Source organism: Loxodonta africana, chromosome 7 (assembly GCF_030014295.1).
Source record: "Loxodonta africana isolate mLoxAfr1 chromosome 7, mLoxAfr1.hap2, whole genome shotgun sequence".
NCBI lineage: Eukaryota > Metazoa > Chordata > Mammalia > Proboscidea > Elephantidae > Loxodonta > Loxodonta africana.
Genome location: NC_087348.1, coordinates 32254215 through 32265910, shown reverse-complemented (window position 1 = coordinate 32265910; position 11696 = coordinate 32254215). Strand labels below are relative to the sequence as shown.

Sequence of the window (11696 nt, the reverse complement as noted above, 5' to 3'; positions counted from 1 at the left end):
TAAGCAGGAAAGAGTTGAGGTGATGTAGGGCCTTTTCCATTCTCTGGATCCTGATCATTGTTGTAAAATATCATTCACGATGACCAGTGCAAGGTTGTTCCTCATGGTTAGAGAACAAAGGCAGGATGAGGAAATAAACTAGAATCATTAAAGGATTGCCTAACGGTGTAATAATTTTTCAGAGTTTGGAACAATCACATATAGTGGCCACTTGTAGATTATTTTCTTAGCTATATATTCATTTTTACTGAGCCTTAAGTGTACTCTCAACAAATATTTACTGTGTAATCTCTCAGTAGTTTTAGAATGAGTCTCATCAATTTCTGTGATTAGACAATGGCAAAAATGTAATAATGGAAGCAACATGATTTTGAGCCAAACAGTGCAGAAAGCATATCCAAAGGCCTAGATGGTTCTCAGTATGTAAGGGCATAAGGGGCTGGTAATCTGTGGGAGGCCCTCCACAGGGATTCCAGAAAGGGAAATCAACTTCCAAGTGTTTGCTGAAGACTTACTATAAATGACGTGAGGAAATGTGAAGTCATGGAGTTCTCAGGACATCATCATTCCGGCAAATGAAGGTCAAGTTAAACAAACAGTAATCAGGAATATAATCCATCACTGAATGTTTAATATGGGTACATTTGATCCTACAGCCATGTAAATGGGATGATTTCTCTGTGCTCGTAAAATTCTGCCTTGGAAGGTTTGCTAATGCTTTGTTTGGAAATATTCTAAGATATACAGACCCTGAAAAGTAAAAGCGAGACACTTTCTTCCCTAGATTCAAACTTCAGAAATATGAATTGATACTCGCCATTCTTTTCAGTTTTACAATGCTACAAATGTGCTTTATTTATGAACGAATTTCTCTGAAGCATTTCTTCATTGCTTCTTTTACATCTTTGTTCCTCAAACTGTAGATAATGGGATTCAGCATGGGAATCACAATGGTGTAGAATACAGACACTATCCTGTCATGGTCCAAAGCATAGCTGGAACTTGGTCTCAAGTACATGAAGAGGATTGTCCCATGGTAAATTGATACTCCAGTTAGTTGAGAGCCACTAGTGGAAAACACTTTTCGCCTTCCTTCAGCAGAACGCACCTTCAGAATGGCCATAAAAATGAATCCATAAGATATCAAGACAATCAGGATAGTGAATATCTCAATAGATCCCACAAAGTAAAAGAGTAGAATCTGGTTGATGTGAGTGTCAGAGCAGGAGATAGCAAGAAGTGGAGGGATATCACAAAAGACAGGTCTAATTTCATTGGATGCACAGAAGGAGAGGCTAAAAGTTGCCACTGTGTGTAAAGTAGCATGTGAAATACCACCAAAGTATGACGCAGAGATGAGTGACACACAGACTCTGGGTGACATGTTAACTGAATATGAAAGTGGCTTGTAGATTGCTACGTAGCAATCGTATGCCATTGCTGCCAAGAGAAAGCATTCTGTGGTCCCAAAAGTGACAAAGAGCAGCATCTGTGTTGCACATGCAGTAAATGAAATGGCTTTATCCTCTGCTAGGAAATTGACTAACATTTTTGGGGTGACAACTGAAGAATAGCAGGCATCTAAGAAAGATAACACACTCAGAAAATAGTACATGGGATTGTGGAGTCGGGCATCTGCCATGACTAATAGAACCAGTCCCAAATTTCCCACCAGAGTAAAAACATAGATTGCAAGAAATAGTAAAAGGAGAAAGACTTGCAGCTCTAAATTACCCGTGAAGCCCAGCAATGTAAACGTGGTGACTTCAGTGAGGTTCTTCATCTGAAATCTATATGGATCCAGCGTTGGTGACAACGCTGACATTTCAGTTCATATTTATAGTTCCTAAATGCAACCAGAATTGCTGGGTGGTGCAAATGATTCATGTATTTGCTTCTAATTGAAAGTTTGATGGTTCATTTCTACACAGAGGCACCTCAGAAGAAAGGAATGAGAATCTACTGCCAAATATCAGCCTTTGGAAACCTTAAGGAGCATAGCTGTACTCATAAATTTGGAATTGCCTTGAGTTGGAATTGACTAGATGACATTGTACATGCAATATGCTGGGAAACGGAGTGCACCCGATTACATCTTCTTGTCTGTTTCCTGGAAGGGCATGATAATATCCTAGGTTATGACGGGACTGGCAGTGATAAAGTAAGTGAGCCCATGTGGATGCAATTTCCTATATAAAGGAAAGAAAAATGGTTTCATACATTTGTTGGCTAAACTTGTCATGTTAAAAACAAGTAAACAACCAAACTTGCCAATTTATGTGGTTCTCAAATTACCACATTAAAATTTGCAAAGAAGAATGAATAGAGGAAATTTTAAATCCAAAATCATTAGACTTGTAAATACACAGTAATCATTTTAAATTAGCTACAACATACATGAATGCCTTTCCTTAATGTCAGCTAAGATAAAATGAGAGCAACAGCATGTATCTCACAAGATTGGATGAAATTTAAAGGAGAAAAACTTTTTAAAAAGATTTAATTTTAAAATGTTCTCAGATGACTAGAAAATAGGCGAAAATAGACATACCTTTCAACTTGTCTTAGAAGGTAGCTATTTTTGTGTAAATCCACAAAGTTTATCTATAATTCATCAGAACACATCTTCAAATATCTTATCATGTATTGTAATTTTGCTTGAATGGTATATTAAAAAAATAATAAAGTCATGAAATAATAAATAAATACATATCCATATATTTTGGGAGCATTACAAAAAATACATTTTTGTTTCAAAAATCCCCCATTCTCTTTTTCTTTCTCTCTCTCCCACCCCTTTCTCTTTTCTCTCTTTCAAACAAAAATATTTACTGGAGATAGTCAAGGATAAAATAGAAATCAGGTAGATAGGAAGAAGCTCAGTAAAAGTAAATTAAAAAAACGCAAGCAAATTTTGGGAAAAAAATACGGCAATAGGTAGGGTACTAAAGAAATTCATTGCAAAATCCACTGCAAAATATAACTTGACTAGCAGAAACAAAAGAAATGTCAGCTAGACTGTGATTATAGCCGTCACTTCATTGATGTTTCTGAGACAACAATGGTGGAAGGTTAAGAGCATTGTATTTGGACTTGATAAACTTTTATCAAAATCTCAGAAACAGCACCTAGTGCCAGTGTGAGCTAGGAAAATTAAAGTTGTCCTTCTTCTTTCTTGTGCTAAAGAATAGATAAGATGGACAAAATGATTTCAGTAAACATTGTTTCACTACATGAACATGGCATCCATGCAGAGTGCTTATTTACGAGACATGTTAGCACAATTTTTTAAATTCAAGCTTTGATTATATGTGAAAAGTGCATGTGCTTTTTGTTTATCCAAAAAATAAATAAATAAAAATAAGCCCTCCACATTTTATTTATCTAAAACAAAATAAACAGAGATTTTTCATCAAAGCTTTGAGCAATGAATGAATCCCAAACCAGAAGATAGAATATTTTTCTTTTAGTTATACATGTTCGATAAATGTTAATATACAGATTAAAATATCATTTTATTGAAATTAAGCTGCATGAATCCTAATATTCTCTACTGTAAAAAAGCAAAAAACAGAAACAAACCCGTTGCCATAGTCAGTTCTGGCCCATAGCCACCCTATAGGACAAAGTAGAACTGCCTCATAGGGTTTCCAAAGAGCAGCTGATGGATTTGAACTGCTGACGTTTTGGTTAGCAGCCTGAGCACTTAACCACTGTGCTACCAGGCCTCCATATTTGATAAAAAAAAACTATGAAGGATTATAAAAATGCATCTCTGTCACGGCATTCTGCTTTTGGACTTGTCAGTAAACTAATAGTGTGTTTTGCTGAAATTCTCCAAATACTCTTGATGACATAATTTTCAGGCACACTTGATGGTCTGTTCTTGTCCATAGAGCAAGAATGTGATTTATGAATGTAAGTATGTTTTATTCCACATCAAGACCTGTTAGAGCAACTGCCTGCTTCACTATAGGGAGCTGGAGACTTAATAGAGGAAAAAGTAGGAGGTTTAATCACTTCACCCAAGATTCTTCAAACAGGAATTATGGTTAGGTAACCTTTAAGGACATTAGAACTGTGTTTATGACAGAACACATGTGTGGTGCGAACCATTAAGGCACTTGGCTGCTAACCGAAGGTTTGGAGGTTGGAGCCTACCCAGGGGCACCTCAGAAGAAAGGCCTGGTAATCTACTTCTGAAAAGCAACCATTGAAAACCTTGTGGAACACAGTCATGTGTCAGAGTGGACTAGAAGACAAGTGGTTGGTTGTGTTTATGACTAGTTGATTTCAGTTTAAGAGGCTATAGTGGCTAAAAAAAAATATAGAGGCTAGGAACACAAAAATATAGATTCTGAATTCTCTTTTTTTTTTTTTAACAAAACATGTTCCATCTTGAAGACTAAAAATATATCACTTCCTCAACTCTAATAGAGTCAGTATCAGAAAACATAAAGTACCCAGCGCCCATCAGAACAGTACTACAAAGACTAGGCTGGAGGCGAAAGAAAGCCGTGATAGCAGCTACCACAGACTAATATGTGGACTCAAGGGGCTAGGAATTTTGTGCACATGACTGTATGTAATCTTCATAGCACCGGGAAAGCTAAATACTTCGGTGTTCTTTTATAGATGAGAGAAAGGACTAATGCCCAGCTCAACACAAAACTTGACCAAGGCCACACAGTAGTTCCTAGCAGAGCAAGGATTCACCCCAGGTTTTCCTGATCCCAGTCTAATCTATTCCCACTTAACCATATTGAAATTCCCACTGTGCCAGGTCCTTATTCTGGAATCACCAGCCCCAAGAAATAATGCAAAATAACCTCCTCCCATATTTGAATTATTTTTTAAAGTAATCCAGCTTAAGTAGACCATGAAATTAAAATACATGTATATATAAAGAAAACTACTTCTACAGAAAAATGTTTTAGAATAAATTACATCCTTCCATGAGGAAAAAATTTTATATATGTACAATCCCAAAGGAGCATATAACCAATTGCTGGTTGAAAGCTCATTTCCTCTCCATTTAATAATTTCCCTGATTTTTGTATTTGTTGCTGTTTTTAGGTGCCATCGAGTCAGTTCGGACTCATAGTGACTACACATACAACAGAACACTGCCTGGCCCTACATCATCCTCACAATTTTTTTTTTTTTTTAATTTTTAAATATAGCCCCTTATTTCTACTATTCCTGTTCTGATTATCATCCATAAAGAAAATCAAAGCACTTTTCTGATTTACATCTCTATTGACATAAATATGTATGGAGTCCTTTCTGTTTTCTTTGCTGTGTTCTCAGGAAAGCTTCAGGTTTTAATACAAATCTGAATTAACCAGAATCACCTAATTCAAATTTACTTTAAAACTAGGCATATACTCTAGTTGGAAATTAAGGGTTAAACTTCTAAAATATTTTGTAGTGTTGTAAATATTTCCTCTTACCTATGGAACTATGGAACTGAACCACTCACTCAATTAAATTATGCTATTTTTTTTTATGATTGTGTTTGGATTCTTATATGCATTTCTGGAGCTCTTCTTGTAGTCCACAGGGGATGCACCAAGGAGAGAGAATGCTAACTCTCTTTTGGGACAGAAAAATAACAAGATTTTTTCTCCCTGTAATAACAAGAGAACTGTTCTGGAACAACGAACTACTTGATAAAAACGATTAAATGAATTGCTGTGGCCTCTGGAAAACTGATGCTTTGCTGGAAAAGTTTATGTTTTAAGGTTGGAAAACAAATCTAATGATACAGAATATAGTCCTCGCTCTGATGCTAATTAGTTATATAGCACTGGTTAATAAACTAAATTTCCTGTAATCCAGTTCCCTCCTTCTGGAAATATAACCTGCTTAACTCTTTCAAAACTCTGTAAACATGTATATTATCAAAGAATATGAAAGCATAACATATGTCAGAATTTGTAATTGTTTACCAAAAATAACAAAACTTCCCATCTGAACTACAAGGTCTTAGTTTTATAGTTCTATGAGTCATACATGTAAACTCATTGAAAATTTAATACAAGAAATATTAATAGACATAATTTTACTGTCAACATGTGGATAGAAATTTATAACAGGAGAGACAGGGTTTTATACAGAAAACTGTGAATATTCTATGTGATAGAATATTAGAATATCAGATATCTGGCAGATATCAAACAGTTTGAGTTGTATAGGATCTTTTCGGGCCATCTTGGGGCAGCAGAAACAGGTACAGAGTGAAGTCTGGACTCTGTGAACATCCAGGCCCTAGTGAAGGCACCACAGGCAGGGAAGCCTGAGCACAAAGAATAAAGGGCCCGCTGGTGCACCTCCACTCTTATACCATAAGTCTCAGGAGGAAGCATGTGTGAAGAACAGTGAGGCTCAGACTTTGTGAACAGCCAGGCCCTGGTGAAGTCATCATTGATGGGGGCACACCACAAGTGCGTAGCTTTAACAAAGAGAAAACTTATTCCCTCATAGTCTAGGAGGCCAGAAGTCCAAATTCAGGGTGCCAGTTCCAGGAACAGGCCTTCCTTCTCTGTCAGGTGCAGGAGAAGGATCTTGTCATCAATCTTTCCCTGGTCTAGGAGCGTCTCAGTGCAGGAACTCTGGGTGCAAAGAATGTTCTCTGTTTCAGACTCTAATTTCTTGGTGGCAGAATGTCTCCCTGTCTCTCTGCTCATTTCTGTCTTTTATATCTCAAAAGAGATTGACTGAAAATACAATCTAATCTTGTAGATTGAATTCTGCATCATTTACATAATTGCCTCTAATCCTGCCTCATGAACATCATAGAATTAGGATTTATAACACACAGGAAAATCACATGAAATGACAAATTGATGAACAATCACACAAAACTGGGATTCATGGCCTAGCTAAGTTGACACACACTTTTGGAGGAAACAATTCAATCCATAACAAGTGGATTGTAAACGCTGGGCCAGAAAGCCATGTCAGAGAAACCATTTTTCCCCAAAGGAAATTTAGAAAGCAAGTCTATTTACAACAACATATAAAAGAATAAAATACCTAGAAATAAATTTAACCAAGGAAGTGAAAGGCTTATACACTGAGAGCTATAAAACATTACTGAAAGAAATTAAAGAAGACCTAAATAACATATGACAGTTCTGTGTTAATGGATTGAAAAACTTGATATTATTAAAATGAGCTTCTTGCAATAACCATTAAAATTCCAACAGCCTTCTTTGCATAAATGGAAAAAAACACAATCCTCAAATTTACATGGAAGAGAAGGGCGAAGGATCTGGAATTGCTGAAGCAATCTTGAAGAATGAGACTAAAGCAGGAGGGATAACAAGTCCTAATATCATGTTGTACTAAAATTACAGTAATTAAAACCCTCTGGTACTGGTATAATAATAGAGGTATAAACCAAAGGAATGCAAACGAAAGTCCAGGAATAAATTCACACACCTATGGTCAACTATTCAATGGGGAAGGAAGAGTCTTTGCAAGAAATAGTGCTGGGAAAATTGAATTTCCACATGCAGAAGAATGAAACAGGATCCAGGCCTTATACCATACACAAAAATCAGTTCAAAATACATCAAAGAACTGTGAAAACTAAAATTATTACGAGAAAAGGTGAGAGTGAGGCAGTGGAATGTAGTGTGTCATGGATTGAACTGTGTCCCCCCAAAATATGTGTCAACTTGGCTAGGCCATGATTCCCAGCATTGTATGGTTGTCCTCCATCTTGTGATTCATGTCATTTTCCAATGTGTCGCAAATCCTAATCTCTGTCTGTGGTTAATGAGGCAAGATTAGTTTATGTTAAAGAGGGTTAGGATGGGATGTAACACCCTTACTCGGGTCTCATCCCTGATGCAAGGTAAGGGGAGTTTCCCTGGGGTGTGTTCTGCATCACGTTTTATCTTACAAGAGATGAAAGGGAAGTGAGCAGAGAGTGGAGGACCTCATACCACCACGAAAGCAGCTCTGGGAGCAGAGCACATCCTTTGTAGCTAGGGTTCCTGTGCAGAGAAGTTCCTAGACCAGGGGAATACTGATGGCAAAGATTCTTTCAGAGGAAAGAGAGAAAGCCTTTCCCTATATGTGACACCCTGAACTTGGATTTTAGCCTTCAAAACTGTGAGAGCATAAACTTCTGGTTGTGAAAACCATTCACTTGTGGTATTTCTGTTACAGCAGCACTAGAGAACTCAGAATTTGTTACAGGGAGTGAGGTCATGCTCTAACAGATACCTAAAATGTGGAAGTGGTTTTGAAACTGTGAATGTATAGAGAACTCAGGAGAAAGGAGAGATTTTATAATGGAGACACACAGACTGCTAGAAGCAATGGCACAGACTAGCAGTGGCAGAGAACTGGCAACAGCAGAATCAGAAGGCCAGTGCAAGATGGTGCTGAAGCCCACCCATGGAGCGAGAGAGCTGAGCGTCTTAGTGCAGGAAGCTTCCCTGAGGAGTGGGCTGACTCTGGGAATTTATTGGTGGAACTAGGCTTGCTGACCCACTGAAAAAAATGCTGAGTACCTCTCAGTTAGAGTTTACTGGTGGAGTGGGGTGCATACATTCAGTTGTCATTGGAGCTACAGAGCTTTGGAACACTTGCCACAGCAGGGCAGAGACAGTTGGTGAGGCCTGAGGGGCTGAGAGGCCAAGGAACCAGGAAGCAGAAGCTGAAGAGAAAAGGAACACAAAAAGCCGGGTTGCCCCAGTCTCAAAAGATATGACCACAATTTCTGGTGTCTCAAAGGGTGGAACCATGACCTCTGGGGTTACTTAGGGTGGAATCACCACTCAGGTGGACTAGGAGAGTAGTGCACCTAAAGCCTACGGAGCAGAGTTACCGTCCCAGTAGGACTGGAAGGTGGAGCTGATGCCCAGGATTGAGGCGCCTCCACTAAGAATCCAGACAGTATGGCCAATACCTAGAGTCTGGAGGGCAGAGCCATTGCCTAAATAGTTTCAGAGAACAAAGCCTTGAGTGCTAATGTAACATGTTCTGCTAACTTGCTTGATGTCTCTTATCCCTTCTTTCCCTCCAATTACTTCCATTTGTAATGGAAATCTCTAGCTTGTACCTGTTCCACTGTTGCACATTGGAAGTTAATAAATTGTATTATAGCTTTTGCAGATGGGGAAGAATTTTTGAATTTTGGACTTGGAGTTGATTTAAGACATTTGCTATGATATGACGGGGTAATGTGTTTTCAATGTGGCAAGGTCATAAATTTGGGGGAGCCAAACAGAGGAGTGTCACGGATTGAGCTATGTCTACCAAAAATATGTCTCAACTTGGTTAGGCCATGATTCCCAGTATTGTGTGGTTATCCTCAATTTTGTGATTGATGTAATTTTCCTATATGTTGTAAATCCTTATCTTTGCCTATGGTTAACGAGGCAAGATTAAATTATGTTAAAGAGGATTAGGGTGGGCTGTAACACCCTTACTCAGGTCACATCCCTGATGCACTGTAAAGGGAGCTTCCCTAGTGTGTGGCTTGCACCACCTTTTATCTCACAAGAGAACAAAAAATCCTCACAACTGGGCAAATAAGCAATATCATAATAAAAGGAGAAAAGATTGAAGTTATCAAAGAAAGCTGGAACATGAATAAGGAAGACCAAAGAAGAAATGAAGCTTTTAAACTGTGGAGTTGGCGAAGAATATTGAATATATCATGAATTGCCAAGAAAGAACAAATTCATCTTGGAAGAAGTACAATCAGAATGCTCCTTAGAAGCAAGGAAGGCGAGACTACATCTTACTTACTTTGGACATGTTATCAGGAGACATCAATCCCTGGATAAGGACATCATGCTTGGTAAAGAAGAGGGTCAGCCAAAAAGGGGAAGACTCTCAATGAGATAGATTGACACAGTGGCTGCAACAAGGGGCTTAAACCTAACAAATATTGTGATGATAATGCAGGACAGGGCAGGGTTTCATACTTTTGTACATAGAGTCACTATGAGTCAGAATTGACTCGATGGCACCTAACAACAACAGACTGAGAGAATAAACTTCTCTTTGTGAAAGGCATCCGTTTGTGGTATTTGTGTTATAGCAGCACTAGATAACTAAGTCATAGCGTTTAACAATAGATCATCAGATATGATTAAAAAAAAACTGGAACTGCAAAATCAAAGTAGATATATGGGACCTCATAAAAATTAAATAATTTTGTACATCAAAGGTCTTTATCTACAAACTAAAAAAGATAATCTACGAATTTGGAGAAAATTTTAGGGAACCATATATCAGATAAGGGCTTAATATCCAAAATAAATGCAGAATTTCTGCAATTTAACAACCAAAAGAAACCAAGCCCCTGCACTGCCCTCCCACCAAAAAAAAAAAAAAGAGAAGTTGGGCAAAGAACTTGATTAGACAGTACACCAAAGAGGATATTCAAATTTCCAGAAAGCACATGAAAATAGTATCGTTAGTCACTATAGTTGTTGTTCCCTATCAATGAGTCAGTTCTGTATCATTGCAACCCTATGTACAACAGAACAAAACATTGCCAGGCCCTGCTTTGTTCTATTGTACATAGTGTTGCTATAAATCAGAACCAGCTCTCTGGCATCTAACAATAGCAAAAAAGAATTTTAGTGGCACCAGAGGTGAGATAGATGGAAAAAGGGGGATTTTTCTTATGGGAGGCATTGAGTTTATGTTAACGGTGGTGGAATATTTTAGAAAAAGAGAACAATAATGGTCGTACAACTTGAAACATGCAATCAAAGTTATGGAATTGTAAATGTGAAAGTTGTGTTGGTGAATGGTTTGGTGGGTATATTATCAGCACAATAATAATCAAACTAAAATGACACATTTTGGACTCCTGACCTCTGAACTGTAAGATAAGACTATGCCATTAACAAAATAAATAAATAAATAAAACTTAAGAATGGCATTTTGCAGTAGATTTGCCCAATTTAATACACTGATTTCTTTACTGCTGCATCCTTGTACACTGATTACTGACACAAGGAGAATGAAATCCTTCACAACTTCAATTTCTTCATCATTTATCATGGTGCTGTTTTTGGAGCAACCACACGTAGTAGCCAGTTGTAGATTATTCTCTAAGCTATATGTTTGTTTTTACTGAGTCCTAAGTATACTCTAAATAAATATTACCACCTAGACTCTCAGGAATTTCAGAATGAGTCCAATCAATTTCTGTGATTGGACAATAGCAAAAGAAAACTGTAAAAATTGAATCAATGTTTCTGATGTTGCACCTAACAGTGCAGAAGGCATACACAAGGCCTAGATGGATGTGACACTGTGACAGCATAAGGGGTTAGTAATCATTGAGATGTCCTTCAGAAGGATTCCAGAACAGGAAATGAACTTTCAAATGTTTCCTGAAGACTTACTTTAAACAGTGTGAGAATGTGTGAAGTCATAGAGTTTCCAAGACATCATCTTTATGTTAAGCAAAAGCAAGTTAAACAAAAACTAATCATAGTCACATAAAAGCACCAATGAATGTTTAATGTTGGTAAATTTGAAAATAATCCTGTAGGCATATAGATGATACAACTGATCCGCATGTGTAAACTTCTGCCTTTGAAGGTTGATTAATGCGTTATTTGAAAAATTTCTAGAACAAGAAAAATATTCCCTTTTAAATAAAAGCAAGACATTTTCTCCTCTACATTCAAACCATGGAAATATGGACTGAC

At 37.5% G+C, this 11696-nt stretch overlaps 1 protein-coding gene across 1 annotated transcript; it reads right to left on the bottom strand.

Annotated features, from left to right (window-relative positions):
* Positions 1–856: 856 nt before the first annotated feature.
* Positions 857–1825, bottom strand: LOC100659592 (olfactory receptor 5T9-like). The gene has a single exon (XM_064289423.1). The coding sequence runs from the start codon at positions 1823–1825 to the stop codon at positions 857–859; it is 969 nt and encodes a 322-aa protein (XP_064145493.1).
* Between the last annotated feature and the right edge of the window lie 9871 nt (positions 1826–11696).